General features: G+C 35.8%; 1 protein-coding gene across 2 annotated transcripts in view; it reads left to right on the top strand.

Moving 5' to 3' along the window:
- The window catches only part of LOC121315615 (kelch-like protein 29), a 135,214-nt gene that overhangs the window by 44,156 nt on the left and 72,939 nt on the right, over positions 1–18,119 (top strand). For both annotated transcript variants that reach the window (XM_041249861.1, XM_041249862.1), the window contains exon 2: positions 3,243–3,554. In XM_041249861.1, coding sequence (XP_041105795.1) covers positions 3,285–3,554 — 270 coding nt within the window. In that variant the 5' untranslated portion in view covers positions 3,243–3,284. The remainder of the gene's footprint in view (positions 1–3,242; positions 3,555–18,119) is intronic.

An 18,119-nucleotide genomic window follows, 5' to 3' on the forward strand; every position in this document is an offset into this window, starting at 1 on the left:
TAGTTAAGTTTGCTGGTTGCACAATATGATTCAGAAAATCTTAATGTGTTCAAATCGATCTGAATTTGGCACGCTCACATGTACTATATTTGGACTGAATTAACATTTCATGTGGTAAAAGTATTAAAGAAATACTGTTCCACATTTACATTTCAAAAATCTGTATTTTTCCAAGACAATTTAGCAAATGTAATGGGTCAGGCTAATTTGAATTGGCACCTAAATCACTTACAAAAGAAGTTATTGCAGACAAAGCAGTTACTGTACTATAAATGTGCTTTTACAGATTTCAGTGTTACAAACAAAAAAGTCAGGATAACCTTTTAATATTCTGTAACATTTTAATATTCTGTAACCATTACAGATCACCAGCTTTCTGCCAAACTAATCAAAGTAGTTTTCCTTTACATAAGACACTAGCAATCTGTGCTGCTCTTAAGCTACAGTGTGTGGGGTCAGGGTCAGGCTGTTATCTGTAACACAAGTATTGTACTTACAGCGTTGTGTCAGGAGTTTAATCGACATGAAAAGAAATACTGGAAAAGAAAGATTAAGCAAAATATTACAGGATGTGTGCTGCGTATGATTTTAGTTTTTTACAGCGGGATTAAACCCTTTTGCATTTTAATGATCCTGCAGTTGTTTCCCACCAATTCTGTGTCCACGTTAAGCATCATTAAATCGAGAGCTGTAGCTTTCTTGAAGAAAGTAAAATGCAGCTTCCTTGAATCTCTGTTTCCTGTGAATGGGTTTCCCTCACTCATTACTGTGCCACCTCTGAAACTGAATTATGTACCAGGTTCTGTAATTGCAGCAGGTTTCCTAGTCGCTCTGATCAGCAGGCTGACATGAGGTCTTTTGTGACGTTTCAGGAATGAGAGGAGAGGGTCCAGATGGATCGTTTAGGAATCATTATAAGGATGAACATGAAAACTAAAATACCAATACAAAAGTTATGTAAGGAAGATACTGAAACTATGTATAGCAATTTTGGATTTTGCAAAAAGAAAAAAAAAAAAATGCTGAAATAAATAATTGTAAAATCTGTTTTCTTGTAATTTTTTTTTTTTTCCCCTCCTCCACAAAAGCAAAACTTTTGCTACAAAAGATGTTTCCTAGAATTATTTGAGAAATTTCTAGAAATTATGACTACAACTGTATATATCTGTATGTAATGTATGTTGTGGGGAAATGGTTTAAGGCTAATAATATTTAAGAAATCCTTCCACTCACGGCTGTGTTATCATGGGGTTGTGCATTCTGTCATCCCTTTGGAAAAATAAATAAATAAATAAATAATATATATATATATATATATATATATATATATATATATATATATATATATATATATATATATATATATATATGTGTGTGTGTGTATATATATATAATATATATATATATATATATATATATATATATATGCTTACTTTATACTTTGTTTTAATACTATTTTTACTGAATAAAAAAATGCTATGACAGATGGCTTTACAAAGTACACAGTATAGTATTTATGTAATACAATAAAGTGTGTTCAGATTAGTTATACAACAACAAATAGTGGTACTACACTAAACATGTTAAATTATCAACTCTTGACTATTATAACAAATACGAGTAGTTTTGCTATACTACAGTACAATTGCTGGAAAAGATTTCCTGGGGGGGGGGGGGGGGGGGAGTCCACTGACCAGGTTCTATACAGTCCAGCACAAACCAATACAATTATGTATTCAGGTGTGTGCTATTTTTTTTATTTTAGTATTCGGTCAGCAGTTTTAATAAGCCTCATGTTTTTTCAAACTTTTTAGTTTCATTTTCAGAGCACTTTACTGAGACTGTACTGAGCATGAGGCCATAGATCCCCATTTTTCTCACCCCAGTGTTCATTATGCATCAGGGATGCAAGCATCCAAGCGCGTATTGCATTGCGGCATAATTTGAAATGTAAAGTGGAAACCGAGCATGGCGGAAAATGCAGGTTTTACATATATATAAATTGCCATCCATTCTCTTGGCTTCCTGGTCACAGCAGTTACAGGTATCTGGGATGTTAGTGACAGTGCTGGGATCGAGAGCCACTGTCTAAGCAGTTTGCTTCTAAAAAGCATATTTTGATGTGTATAGAGTAGCACAGAAAAAAAAAGAAACATGACTTGAATCAGTAATTTGGGAGGAAAAAGTCAAGCTTAGTTCAGTGTTGCTGTCTTAATTAGATTCAGTTGTAAACATATGTTTTTAATATGTATTAAAGCAAGAATGAGAGGAAAGAAAAGTTTAGAAAAGCATTACAGAACTTACAGTATGTCTGTCTGTTTTGCAAAGAGAGCTTGTTTTATTGGCGGGGGGGGGCTGTAATTGTTTTTCGTACACAATGAATGCATTTAGTTAGTTATTTTATTATATATGCCAGCAATCCAAAAGGAATTCAAACAGCACTTTGGAACCCATGTGGGCCTTTCATGTGTTGTAGAAAATGTACGTTTGCGTTTGGAGCTGTAGGAAGGTGACGCAAATATTATTAAACTCCTTTCTGGAAATCTGCCGAACTGGCATTTTGAATATTCCACCTGCCTGACACAGGGTGGATTTATAAAAGTGACCATTGTGCATTTATTTATTCATTTTTAAAAACAAGGATACCACAATCTGAAATTGAGCATGCCCAATAGCTATTAACAAAACTCATTACAAAGTGGGAGAAAAGGGAAAACTTAGCCTTTGCCACAGCTTTGACAGGCAGTAAAATGAAAAGGATCTCAAAACAGGCACTTGTAGCTGAAGGTTTCGAATGGAAAAATGAACATGACTTCATAATGATTAGACTGTGCAACTGCAGATTTTTAGTGTGAACAGCACCTTTCTATGTTGCAGTTGTCCGCACTGTGGTAACCAGCTTTATAATCAGTATAGGTTTTCCAGGATATCTGTTCTGTAGCTCCAATAATGATATAGGGGCATTGGCACAATGACAACAAATAGAAATGTTGTCATCAACTGAAAATGTTGTCTTTTTCAGTAAAACACCTGATCTATAATTTTAAATAAATAAATATTGTTTTTTATGGTTAAAGTACTTCAGACAAAAAGAACAATTACCTAAGTATCCTCATCAAATAACATTCAAATGATGAAGGCTACAAATTATTTTCATAAAACACCACAAGCAGTTTAACAGAACCACCTGAAGTTGTGCATCAATTTAGTGACTTGGCGTTTTGGTTGTTTTTGTGTTCCAGGCAGGCTCCAGTTTCCTCTGAGAAGAAGAGTGTTCCCTGGAGATGTCTCGGCACCACAACCCCTTTGAGAGAGATTATCGCAGTGGGTGGGATCGCAGGGAACGGTGTGTGGCCATAAACAACGGGATCAACAGCAACTGTAACAGCACCAGCAACTGCAGCAGCATCAACAGCAATAACCGGCCTGGTCTGCTGCCATTGCCAGTCATCCCCTCTCTGCTCCCCACCCCAGCAGCTATCGCCTGCACCACAGCGAGTAATGACCTGGGAGCCAACCGCATGGTCAGCTCTTCCACCACTGCTGCTGCTAAGGTAGGCTGCATCTTCACTTTACTTTCACAGACATGGATGAAGTAAGTGAGTCGAGTTTTCCTTTAGGGACTGTTAACCATAGAGAAGGCTGTGAATTTGGCACTGTAATTTTTCGCACATTTCACGGGCGAGGGGTGGCAAAAAAACAAGAATTCACAGAAAGATCATTAAAATAATGTAGTTTTAGCTACATCAACACGCACTTGAGATTTTAAATAGTGCATCGAAACCAATAATATAAAGACTATTGCTTTTGACTACTGGCCAGTTTGAAAATTTACTTTAGAGTACAAAACTTGCAGTACATACTTCGAGTCGAACATCGTTTCTGGTCGGAGTCGATGGTCTTCTGACCCTGTGCAAAAAGTCAAAATTACGCAATCTATAATCTTGCGATGTGCTGCCTTTTTGGAAAGGTGTACAGCCTTAACAGATTGTCAAACCTTTTGTCTGTCATTCTAAAATACGTCATCGCTCACTGTCACATACCCACGTCTCTGAATAATGTTTGAAATTGTTGGTTGAGTTGGTGGGTTTGAAATGTAAAGTGGAAACCGAGCGTGGCGGAAAATGTGTTTCCAAAAAAGAGCAGGTTTTACATATATATACCAATGACCTTGCTTTAGATTTATTTTTTTAAACCTCTTGTATAGAGATACATACTCAGCATGTCTACTTAAATGTAAATGTATCCAATTTCGCGAATGCAATCTGTGTTTAAAGTATGAACAACGGCTGCGAGCACTTTGCACAGTCAAAAGAGCTGCGACATGATGCTTCCCGTGCAGCAAATAGTTAAGCTGCACAGCTTTTAGATGCCTGTGCCTGACATATCGCATTCATCTGCAACAGACACACTGTATGAACCAGGCTTTAATAGAGTTTTCTATGATTCTGAAACAAACAGCATGCTGTAAAGAAAGCCTAAACTTCTGTTCTCCAAAGTATTTGTTCTTCTGTCTACAATAAACAGCTGACCCACTTTTTTTTTTCTGCATTTTAGCTGTTATCGATTTTACATGCTTGCTTCTGTCTCATAGCTACACGTAAAGGCTGCGTGCAGTTTACAGATACTCGCAGATTTCTGTTTTCAGTTTTTCAAGGCAATAAAGAAAGCGCCTAATCAAAAGTGTTTTTACATCCATTTCCAAGATAACACTGACTTCTTTTCAAATTCACGACTTCCTTGACCTCTGTGACAAAATTGTAACCTTAACCTTAGGTTTCAGTTTTATAAACAGGTTTCTCTAAGGTAAACGAGCTGACCCCATTATGTGACTTCGCGGAACCAAAGCCCCAAAGTGGTTGGCTTTTACTTATAAGGTTAACTAAATGTAGGAATGATTGGCAATTACTCAATGTTAACTATGTTATAATCTTCATGATTGCCCCTTCATGCGAAATTGATGGTAGATTATATTTATTTAAATAAATATTCATTGTCTTTTCATCTCCCATCCTGTACTGATGTGACAACTCGTAAGTGACATTTTTTGCTTCAAAAAATAAACCAGGTCTGCTCGTGTGTTAGATTACAACAGTGTTCACGAATTACGTTTGGAGTTCTGAATTCGCAATGCAAGCACAAAGGGAAGGAGATAAAAGATGAAAAGCATGTTCTTTTTTTGATCTGTCATTTTGACACAGAACTGAAAGTATAGTCTTCAAAGATAATGGCAGCATTGTGAAGTACACAATGGGCCAGCAATGGGCTTTAAAGACCTGTGACCTCTTATTTAATACCGTATTAAGTAAGGGTGGGATTTTTGACAAATATATTGCTTCAGTACTCTAATCCTACATCAGACAACACTCTCCTATACATACTAGTATACATAAACCTTCCAAACATTGCCACAAGGCTTATTCATTAACTCCAATCTAACACACAGTCAAGTATATTAAGTAATGCATATAATGTACCTTTCAGTTCATTGTATATGGTCATAACATAACATATTCAAATTTACATATTCACACACGCTTTTACGTTAAATTTGTTAAAAAGAGATGCCTGACTTACCTGTTTGAACTGTGGCTCAGGGGTCCTTTACTTTAGTGCAGTAGTCGCATTATACAAACAAAAGTTGTACTAAACATAAAAGGCAGTTCAGTCCAAAATCAAACTGAATAATTTCAAGCGAAAAAAAGTCATCCTCTTAGTATTGTGAAGATTGGGGAATGCGCAGTCTCATTAATTGCTGATACATGCTGTCATGTGAAGGCGGTATGCATGTATAGATTTGAAATGTATTTAACTTATTTTCATATAAGTGACATTGTTATATTGAGCAGTTTGTTATAGCAAAAGGACAAACTGTTGGAGTAAGCTAATGAGATGAGATTGTGAATAAAAGTAGAATTACATGTGCCTGTTCGTCTCATGTATGCAGTATTCTGTCTTTGCTTTATCCAATTCATTAAAGAATTGAAACGCAGGACAAAAAGCAAAAATACCGAATTAAAGCTAAACTTTTATTCGAAATCAAACTGACATGAATCATTTCAAAGTGCCCCAAATCTTAATCCAACATGCAAGAATCCCAAACTGAACTTTTATTCAAAATCGGCTTGACATGAAAAGTTAAACAGATCCTCAATATTTTTTTTCATTGTTGTTTTTTTCATTAATCAATTTTGCTTTGCATGGTTGCTGAGCAAGCCAAAAGACAGAGTGCTTTTTGACAACCTATACTCCTGTTAGTCCTTTTTTTTTTTTTTTTTTTTTTTTTTTTTTCAAAACTGTAGTTTCCAGCTTTGTTTTCGTTTCGGAGGCAGTTACACGTCATGCATGTTTTAAGACAAAAAAGTAGACTTCACTGCAGAGATGACACCCTGTTCGTACAGACCGGGATGTTGACAGGATTTGTTTTTTATCTGTTTTGTTTTTGTTTATTTGGGGTCCAGGGGCCAGGTTTGTTATAGTCGAAGGTTTGTTATAATGAAGGGCTTCATAGCGAGGATGTACTGTATATATCATGCACTTAAAACATTAATATATGCATTTTTTTTTTTAATCATTACCCGAAAGAGACACAGGTGTTTTTCAAGCCGGGTACCCGATTGCAGATTTTCTACCCATGCCGACCTCTAGTGTATGTGTGTCTCTCTCTCTCTCTCTCTCTCTCTCTCTCTCTCTCTCTCTCTCTCTCTCTCTCTCTCTCTCTATATATATATATATATATATATATATATATATATATATATATATATATATATACATACACATATACACACACACACACACACACACACACACACACACACACACACACAAACACAGTTCTCCCTTGCTATAAGGCTCTCGAGTTACACAGCATCTGAACTGAAGAAACGCTGTGCTGGCACAGACATCTTACTCGGCATTCGTTTTATAACTAAATAAACATTAGGCCTATTACGTGGTTATCTTTCCTAATGTATTTGCTTTTTTGCTGGGAGAAAAGCTGTGGCTTTCTCAGGGAGCCCCTGTCCGGCAGCCGAACCTGGGACGAGCCTATTCCCTCTTCCCCTTTCCTGACTCGCCCTTCTTCTCGCACTTGGTTTGTTTGTCTGTTGCTTTGAACTGAACTCCTGACCGCCGTTTGGCCAGGCTATTTGTTGTTGTAAAAACTGCTGATTTTAAAATGATCCACGAGTGGGAATGCTACCCTTTATTTATTTATGTATTTATTTATTTATTTATTTGCTTCGCTATGCATTATAGAGAGGGAGTTATTTTATTTAATATTTTAGTCAAATGTGTGTTACGTGTCTCGCGGCGCCCCCACCCTTCCCCAGCTCCTCGGTTATAACGCTCATATTGTGTGTCCCCCCCTGGACCCACATTATAGTGATAGAGCATTGTATACACACACATACATATATTGTGTAACTTTTTGTACATGTACTGCATGTTCTTCTGTTTTCTTTAAATTCTTAAAGATGCAGCACTGGCTGTAAAAGCTTAAAGTAAGCTGGAAATAATTTAGCTTGCCATGAGAAGTACAAAAGGGCTTTAATAGTTTCAGATACTAGATTTGGAGATGCAAAAAAAAAAACCAAAAAACATATGGCAGCATTTACTTCTCAGACTAGAACAAAACAAAGTTTTAAAAGTGTTTGTTTTTTCTGTCTGGAAGTATTGCACACAAACTAATGATTTCCAGTCACCACTCTAGAAATTATCTGGAGAGTGTTAGCTGAGAAGCAGCAGTCCTGTTTATGCTGACTGATTTTAAGTTTAAGTATATATAATGATACATTAACACTCTGTGGTAATGTGCCCCGCCCCTGTGTGTATTTCGTGTTTATATGTCAATTTATATTAATTTAAGGCTATTTAAATTTGTTTGAAATTGCATCGGGTCAATATGACCCAAAACGTAACAGTTGTAGCGAAATTCTGGACATAATAAGAGGGTTAACATGTTTTATAGCTGTTTTAAATGCACTGTATTGTGTATGTACACTGTGCAGTGTACAGTAATAGTATCCATGATCAGATCACAGACAGTTACAATAAGAACTGTAACTTTATTTTAAAGGTAAGCTTGCCAGCATTGTGTGTCTTATTATTATTTGTTTATTTAGCAGACGCCTTTATCCAAGGCGACTTATAGAGACTAGGGTGTGTGAACTATGCATCAGCTGGAGAGTCACTTACAACAACATCTCACCTGAATGACAGAGCACAAGGAGGTTAAGTGACTTGCTCAGGGTCACACAGTGAGTGAGCCTGGATTTGAACCGGGGACCTCCAGGTTACAAGACCTTTTTCATTAACCAATGGACCCCACAGCATCCTCTCTGTTCTGTTTTGAGGTCATGATGCTTCTGATGCTGAAGTATTGTCTGTGCTGTCAAGGATGCTTTTGAGTGCATTTTAGTTCACATACAGTATGTTAAATGCATAAGTATAGACCTGACTGAATATAACCACAGCCAAGACCCATGATGTGCGAATACATATGCCAAAACAGATTGGGTTATGCTGGACTATATATTCCCTCAGTGCAGTACAGTTTGAGCAGCATAGAATGCATCCAAAGTAACGCAACATGCATCTTGTAAGTACTATAAGGTGTTCTGTAACTCTTTAATATAATGTATATTGCAAGGCAGTAGTAATTGGTTTATTCCAGTTTTTGTTCTGTAGTAAGTGATAGTTGCAGGTAGAAAATATTGGATTTTAGAAAATTGGATTTTATTAAACCAGTTATGAAATGGGTGAGGTTTAAATAAACTGCACAGATGCATGGGTAATATTAGTGCATCTGTGTCTGCATACCTGCCTATCTGGGTAGAAAGGAGGCTTATCCTTTCTGCTGCTACAAATGGTTTGCCAGTGTAGTCATTGATTGCAAGGTGCAGAATAATAAAAAATAAAAACAGAAAAGTATTTTTTGGGAGGTATGTAGTGTTTTTTTTTTTGTTGTTGTTTTTTGCTTTGCTTTTTGTTTCTTTTGAAAGCTATGTGCTCTCTTCTACAGAAAAAAAAGTACAAACCTAGCAGGAACGGTAACTTTGAAAGAGCTAGCATAAAGGTCAAGAGAGATTTACAAAATCTCCACTTATATAAATTACAAAAATTTAAACAATGTTAGCTCAGAAGACCAGCTTCACAACATTTCTGCATGTTTAAAAGACTTTTGTTAAGGACAAGTATGTTTGACAAACAGTGGAGGTACTTAGAGGCTTTTGGTGCCATGGCAACTACAATCACTTATTTCTATTTAAATTTAGTAATGTGTTTGTGGTATAATTTACTACATAGTTAATGATATAACAATCTACTTTTTATTTTCTATTTAAATCTTCAGGCATCATGGTATTGAGTATTTATGTATCCATTTATTTTCCTTTTATTCTTCTGAATTGTACATTGTGTAATTTTATTTTTTCTAAAACTACAAATTGAAGGTCATTCATGTTCATTTTTTGTAGAGGGTTGAACTATTGGTTCATTTACTTTATTATGTTTGATAGGTGGTTCTGTATTCTTTTATGTTATTATTATTGTTGTTTTGGCAGACACCTTTATCTAAGGCGACTCACACGTGTTACAGGGCAGTACAGGGATACAATGCAAGATTCATATTTAAATACAGTTTATAGTTTACCTGTCAGAGGCCTTTATCCAAAGCGACTTACACGTGTTACAGGGCAGTTGTAGGGTTACAATGCAAGATTCTTGTTTAAATACTGTCAGCTTACAGTAAATCCATAATGCAATATGAAATAAGATGCAACAAGTTTATATCTACAAGATGTGTCAGTTAAGTGGGGTATCTGTTAAGTTCATTCAGTTAACAGTTTACACCAATCAAATTAGCCGTTCATAGCAAACAGAAACTTTCACAGCCCTTGAAATGAGTGGCAACAGCTATGGATAAAGAGAACTAAGGCCCTGCCCACAGCTTCCCCGCTGTTCCATTTATTGCCCAGATGTTGGCATGGTTTATATCAGGGCCCCGCCCTCTTTCCTGTAGCTGAGTCATCAGACCCACTGCCAAGCTGTTCCTATAGCAACTTCGTAGGAGGCTAGTAAATCAACCTGACTCACTCCCTCCGTCAGTGCATTTGTCAACACTTGTGCGTGGCGACAGAAGGGCCAGCTCTGCCATTTCTGACAACTATCTCTTGTCAAAACGAGGAAGATGTGCCATTTTACAGCAGTGCCTCGTTGAAAGATATTATGGTGTCAAAAAATAAAAACAAATATTCGATCCCATATTACAAAAAACCACTGCACCTATTGTGGGAGAAATTTTGTAGTGGTAATTGAGTGTATTGTATAGAATAACATTTAAAATTGCTGTGATGTAATTTAAGTTTGTCTTTTTTCAATCTTCCCGTAGAGCATTCCTGTTGGTCTACTTTAAAGGATTAGATATTAGTAACAGAGGGTCGTAAATATTTAAATTTGGGAATGGTTTAGATTACCTGCTGGTCTAAGCAAACAAAGCTGTTTGTTATCCGTTAATTAAGAATGTCTGTCAAAGACAATATACAATTTTCTTCCTATAAGCAGGGGTCAGCAACCTGCAAGAGAGCCAAACTGAATGGAAATTTAGAGCAAGTGGTCTGCAAAGAGCCAATCATAAGCACACAATTAATGTACTTTAGAGCAACGTTTCTCAAAGTGGGGGTCGTGACCAAATATGGTTTGAGGCAAGGTTGTTGATGGGTTGCCAAACAATCTACAAAATATGACATGCACTACACACTGTTAAGATTTAGTTTTACTATGCAACTAATTGTGCTTATATTCAAAGTAAATATAATTCACATACTAGTCGTTAGCAGTAATTATGTAAACCAATGTGTTTTTTTTTTTTTTTTTATCACCAGTCTTCTGCTTTAAGTATGAACTGGAAAATAAAGCATAAGAGGGCATTTTATGTATGGTTACTTGTGATTTTGAAACCAGTTGTTAAAATGGATGCAGAACAAAAAAATTCTAAACCTACTTGCAGCTCAAAGGAAAAAAAAATCTTCGCAATTACCTACCATCTTAAATTAACTTAGTTATTTTCTTACATTGGAAGTGAGGATGATCTGCTGTGTCATTTGCTGTGTAGTATTGGCTCATGAAAGCCTTAAGCCATCCAAACTGAAACAGTATCTTGAGATATGGCATCCAGATTGCGTTGGGAAAGGACACAAGTTTTTCCAGAAGAAAGCTGATCAATTAGCTAAACAGCAAGACATTCTTAAAAAATCAGTCACTGTCCCAGAGAAGGAGGTGAATGTGTCCTACCTGGTTACAATGCACATTGCAAAAAAAATTGCACACAATTGCTGAGGAACTAATATTACCAACAGGAATCGACATGTGCAGTGAAATCCTGGGTGCCAGTGCTGCAGAAAAGTTAAAAGTAATTCCACTGCTTTCCACAGCGTGAAGCTTTGGCCTGTAAGAACATGTCTGAACTACATGATGATTTAAATGCAGCAGTTAAGGTTGTGAACTATATTGAGACCGGTGCTTTAAATGCATGTTGCTTTTAGGAGCTGATCATGAACAGCTTTTAATGCACACTGAAATACATGGGCTTTCCTGTGGGAAGATGCTGCAGTGTCTATTTGAGCTTTGACAAGAGGCCCGTTCCTTCCTCACTGAAAAAAGAACCCCTTGTTGATTTTATTGAAGATAATAACTGGCTTCTTGCAGATTTATTCACTTACCTAAACAAATTACATTTAGCAATGAAGGGAAAAGGTGGTAATATTTTTGAGCAGCACTGCAAAATTGAGGCATTCAAAGCCAGAAACGAATGGCAGAATGCTGTTATGAAACATTCCCACTTCTGTCTGAATTTATTGAAAAGAACCCAAAGTTTGAGGTCTCCATTAATTGACCAGCATCTAAAAGCCCTTTACGATAAGTTTCAGGACTACTTTCCTAGACCCACACGATGAGTACAGCTGGGTTGCTGATCCTTTTGCTGTGGATGTAGCAAATCTGTGTTTGCCATACCACAGTTCATCGATCTGATCTGTCATGTGAACTCTCATTTAACAATTTACTTCTGAGTAAATTGTGGCTCCCAGCTGTAGGCAAATACCAAGCAGTCGCTGGGAAGGCAATTTCAGTTTTATTTAATTCTGTTAAAAGCAAAATACAGAAACCGTCTGTGTGTAGGTAACGTGTAGTGTAGTAAGTGTCAGTAGTGACTGACTGGCCTAATCTTTGACTGGTTGTCAGCATGTATGCAATGCTTGATGTTGACTTGAACATTAAAACTGGTATTCAGTGTGTTGCAACACAATTTTAAATTGATATGTTAGTTTAATACCATTTTGTACAAAAAAATGCATTTGATAAAAGCAAACATTTTAGCAACCAGTAAAAATATCAAAGCCTGAATGCGTATGTAGTGTAGTATAGTTACAAATAAATGAAGCATCGCTTTTTAATTGGTTAATTGGTTAAGTGTTTAAGTTGAACACTTTTGAGTCGTGGGTTTATTATTCCTGTGTTCATTTCGGTCGCCAATCAAAAAGTTTGGGGGAAAAAAACTAGTAATTTTTAAAATGATTATTATACTTGCAGTGAACTTCTTTAATGTGACTTCTGCTGCTGCATCATTTTGCTCATTTCTTTTGAAGTCCTGGTCAATTTTAGCTTCATGCAGGCAATTAGGCTTTCTTCTGTTAATCTTGAGCGTTAATTGTTTTTGATGCGATTGAAGTGGGAGAATGCCTGTTCACACGTATAGGTGGAGCCAAACATCAATCAGAGAGCAAAACTGACATTCTGCATTGTGTGTATGTAAGTGGAAGTTTATTCTGAGTTTGCCTGAATGACGTTATCTTTTTGCTCTAAGTTCTTCATATCGGTCAATTTTGTGCAGTTTTGCTAGTTCTGCGGGTATAATTTCTATAAATGTATTTACTTATTTTAAGCAGGCAGCAAAGTGAGCTCAAACTTTTGTTGTGCATCAAAAGTCCTGGATACTCGAAATCCACTTTCAGCAGGGACTGGAATTGATGGTGATTAGAGGGCTCGGGCAAGAATCCAGTTGAGAATACGCACTACAAATGCCATTTCATCAAAAAGTTAAACTCCACACGATTAGGCACAAAGTGCTTCCTGGTGTGAATTACAGTGACAGCTTAAAATGGGATGTTTATGTTCTGACAAAAGAGCAACTAATCCCTTGTGTTTACCCATCATGCTGGGTGCACCATCAGTACAAACTGAAACAAGCTTCCTGTGACCAGGATGGCTGGTGGTGACGTCAGGCCAGGAAATAGACCGACAACAGGTCTGGGGTATGGAAGCGCTGATGCGCACGTTTTAATAATAAATAAACAAAACAAAAGGTTTGAACAAAACACAAACAAAATCGAATGGTGACCAAAACAAACAGAGACAAAACCAAACAAGTATCGTGCTGGTGTAAAACCATGACGGGTAGCAGTTGTTTTTAGATATTAGTTTCTTTATCTCTCGTTCCGCCCCTGAACACACTAACCCTGTTCAGCCAAAGCTGTGAGTTTTTGTACATGTGACCATCTCCAAATTAGAAATAAATTAATCAATCTGGAGACGGTTACATTTTGAACCAGTTTAGCATGGATGGGTAGGGTTAACCCCATTCATGCTGCAAAACAGTTAACAATAAAGTAATATGTTTTTATACACATAAACGATACATTTTAAGTAATAATACAACAAATAATACAATACACACAGGGGTGGGGTGTACCCCACCACACTTCCCTAACTGTATCTGCTTCTCGCTAACAACATCCATCACAGTTTTAAGTATGTCTTTGTCTTGTGTTTGATTTTTTCATTGGCAGAATTGCAGCATTGCTTTTCAACGGCAGCATTGCTAAGATGCCTAATATATATATATATATATATATATATATATATATATATATATATATATATATATATATATATATATATATATCACCTGTGTAACATCAGATATCCATTGCCTCATCCAAAGCAAACAAAAAATTATGTAACAGAACTTATGTTTTCTATTTGCTGCTTGTAACCTGATCTGCCATATTCACAGCTTGGTTGTGAACATCAACATTTATTTTATGTAGTGCCTTTCATAGTGGACCACCATCTTAAAGCGCTTTACAAGATGCAGTAACAACAAGAAAATCTGTAATACTTTAAATACAGAGAAATACATGATATACAAATACATGTCTTGTATTTGATGCAAGATTTTGTCTTTGTTGGGGAATTCTTCAAATAGCTTTTTGGCTATATTAAGTATACAGCTCTTCACATACTTGCCATCAGTGAAGGGCTTACCTTTGCGAACGATCTCTAAGGAGCCTTCAAAACTTGCTGAATTTACACTTCTACCTTTATTCGACCATGCCAGTAGTTTACTTTGCCCTTCTTTTATTTTTCTTTGCCACTCATCGCCGGGGCGCCTCACCTTCTGGGTATTTTGCTGCAAATGCAGCATGTTTTGCCAGGAGATGTAAATTCAATTTTTTTTTTTTTTTTTTTGTTTTGTTTTGTTTTGTTGAAGCCAGTCGTTTACTGCATGTGAGACAAAGTGGAAGTCCTGACTTCTCCACAAAGGTGTACATATCAGTCCATTCCAGCTACAAATAATGGTATTTCTATTTCGACTTTGTTCTTTTTGCCATTTTTTAAATGAAACTAAAGAGCTCTATACTACACTATTCCTAATTGCTGCTTTATGTTCAGAGACCCTTATTTTTAAGTCTATTTTTGTTTGACCTTTTTAAACCAGTCTGCATGGACAGGTTAACATGTAAATGACTCCAGTATTGCAAAATATACCATAAACAAGGTTATTTTACAAGACAAGGTTCTTCTAACTGAATATCTAGTTTCACTATGTGTGATTTCACTTTTATCTTTACAAATGGAATGTGCCTGTGATCTGTTACTGTGGACCACAGTGGCAGCTAGATTTGCATCCCTTTAAAAAGCTGTTACCAGTGCTTTTGGAAATGTAGTGTTTTTCTGAATTATGAAATATATGTAAATGCTTCCAATCTATTTTTCAAGTGTTGGGTAATAATTATCAATGGTATTCTTTCAGCCTTCTTTTGCCTTATACTCAAGTAGTTCATTTTCTATTGAGTTTGTCAACTCTTTAATTCTCTCAATAATCTGCTCGTTATATTCTCTTTTTAAAGATTTATTTTCAATTCCTTCCTCTGTTTTTTACAGTAATTTTCATCAGAACAGAATAGTTACTCATCATATGTATTTTAGTGAACCTATTGTCATCTCTCTATAGGGATTGTACATAATGTTGTGTGTGCTGTTAGTTGATTACTCTTCAAATTAACCTTCTACTGTCTTGGCTGCAAATACTGTACTGTGAATGCTGAGGAACACTGGATGCCTTTAATACATGCCTACAGTACTGTATATAAGATAGATTGTAATAACTATCGTGTGGTTTCATGATTATTCAGTTAAACACATTTACATCCCTCAGGTCTGTGAGTCTGAAGTACCTATTTTAGGTATTGATTTTATTTCACAATTTATGGATCGGTATAACCTTATTTTCCTATAAAAAAATAATTGCATTTGTATTTTGTCGGCTGCGTTCACGCCTCTGCCTTCTTTAATTAAGTAATTTACTGCCAGACATTTTGAAACTAACTTGGTCCAGTACACACAAGAGGATTCCAGACAACCATTTGAATAACATCTATAAATAATAAATAAATGCAGATGCATAAATTGGTTATGGTACATTGTTCCCTGTTTCACTGGGATTTAGCATATAACCTTGTGCTCATTTTCAGGTTTCAACACTTTTAATGCTAAAATAACTAGGACTTTGACAACACGGTTGTTTTTAGTTTTAGTTTTTGCTGTGAACCAATCTGCCGAAATGAAAAAGGACACAGTTGGAGGAAAATGGTACAATATAATTCTAATGGCCCTTTTTTCATCTAATAAAGCTATATTGTGAACAGCACTGCTGGTTACTGCTGTCATACAAACTAAAATTGAAACAAACATAATACTAATTATGGTGAATAGATTTCAAGTAATTTGTAGGGATTATAGGATTATTTTTTTAATTTAGTATTTCAGGGGTAAAAGTGTGGGGAAAGTGTTTATGTAGCCTTGTAATGTTTATGTTTAAGTATTCTGTGTCTTTACATTCAAAGTGATCCACACCATTCATATTTTTGTGCACAAGTAACAAGTTGAAGTAATGTATGAATATGCAAATACTCCCCTGCAGGGTTTTGTGTTCCTTTTGTTCTTTATAATCAGAGTGCTTTATGGTTCAAGAAACTCCTTTTACCTTAAATTATTTTAATAAATCTGCTGATACACTGCCAACACTACAATCTCAGAAACCGTTTGAGGTATGGATCATATCATTCTCCTTTTAGGATTGGAAGACCACCTCGGAACTGTCTGTTACAAGTGTTCTTAGAACATGGATCTGTGAGTCACTGTGCCCCTTTCAAACTTAAGCAACAGCAGTCTACCAAGCTATCTCTACCTGAATCCGAAACATTGTAACTAATTATTAAAATAGTGAGTTTGCAGTTTATCAATTATTTTCTTCTTCATTTAATATTTTTAGGAATTTGAGTGTCCTATTGCATCGTGAGGATGTTTTATATAGAGACCCATAAGTACCCATTCCATTTTTCTGTTACATACAGTATTCAAGAAGGCAAGCACTGCACTTGATGTCCTGTAGTGATGTCCTCATTTCGTGGCACTGTTTTACAAAATGCGTTGGGCACCATGTCGGTATCGTAATGCCTTGCATTCTGTGACTGTCTGCTACCATGGTTCTATGCACTCTGTTTTAACAAACTCGTAACAGTATTGGACTTGACATCTATAGTCTTTTTCTCTCCATCCCCTCAGTTTTGCAGTGCAAGTTTAGACTAACTCATTATTAGAGGTTTGTTGTTCTTGCCTGTGTACAATTTTTTAAACAATGTTCTAGGTTGGGAAATGAAACTGCATATAAATAGCAATTTCATTTAAAATTGTGCCAACCCTGCTGTACACAGGATTAATTTACTATTTAGTTCTCTCTTCATAAATATGCAACCTTTTTCATTCCAGATGTTATAAATCTAGCAGCAAACAGTGTAGGCCTAATGATGTGTTTCTGCTTTAAAATACTGTTGTTAAAATATTGCAAAATATTCCACTGAATACACTGCTTTATAATGTTGTTTAGAAAGCTGCCGCTGAAAACATGTGGAAATGATTTGAGTAATTAGTGTTAAATATAATACTGCAGTTTTGGTATATGCTGGAAGACATATAGCTAAATTGTTTGCTGAGCCTTAGTGTGATTTTATTTATAATTATTATCGGGGCTTAAATTCTCTGGAAGTTGAAGTATTTAAGTTACCATTGGGTCCTAACATTTTATTAGCAAAATAAATCAAATAAAAAGTTTTAGTAATTAAAAATAATGTTATCTGCAGTATGTGTTAATCCTGATTGTGCTGTTTGTTCAGTAACTTGTTCACAGTGTCTGTTCATAAAATAAATGCCTTCTCCTGGATTTAGAAGAGATGTGACATGTCTGTGTTACTGTGATATGATTAAATAAAGTTGCTGAAAATAATTGGACTACGTGCAGTTGTTAGATTTCAACTTGTCATTCAAACCGGAGACTAGTTGCTATAGTATTGTGGTTACAGTATTGCAGTTGACAGCAAATACTGCTGTTGAATTTTATTTATTTATTTATTTTGCTTTATATGCTATACTAAATTTAAATAGATAGATAGGACATTGAGGAAACTGAATGTTTTATATTGACAGGCAACATTCAGAGGGTGTGTACAATACAAGAACAGAGACTTTCTTTCAACAAGCAGACAAAAGGTGAAATGCATGTGTGTCACTGTGAAAGCCCTACCGCTGCCATGAAAATACGTTGCTACAGTCTTTGTGAAAATAAATGTTTAATTTATAGTGAAGTTGTATTTTGTATTTTTTCACTAGAGAAGTCAAGCTCCGGAAATATTTTTAAATTCAATTTTAATAAAAGCTGGTCCTGAATTAAAAGCAGTTAATGTAAAAGAACATGAAAACTGCATGTATTGCAAATAAAC

Source organism: Polyodon spathula, chromosome 5 (genome assembly GCF_017654505.1).
Source record: "Polyodon spathula isolate WHYD16114869_AA chromosome 5, ASM1765450v1, whole genome shotgun sequence".
In the NCBI taxonomy this organism is placed as follows: domain Eukaryota; kingdom Metazoa; phylum Chordata; class Actinopteri; order Acipenseriformes; family Polyodontidae; genus Polyodon; species Polyodon spathula.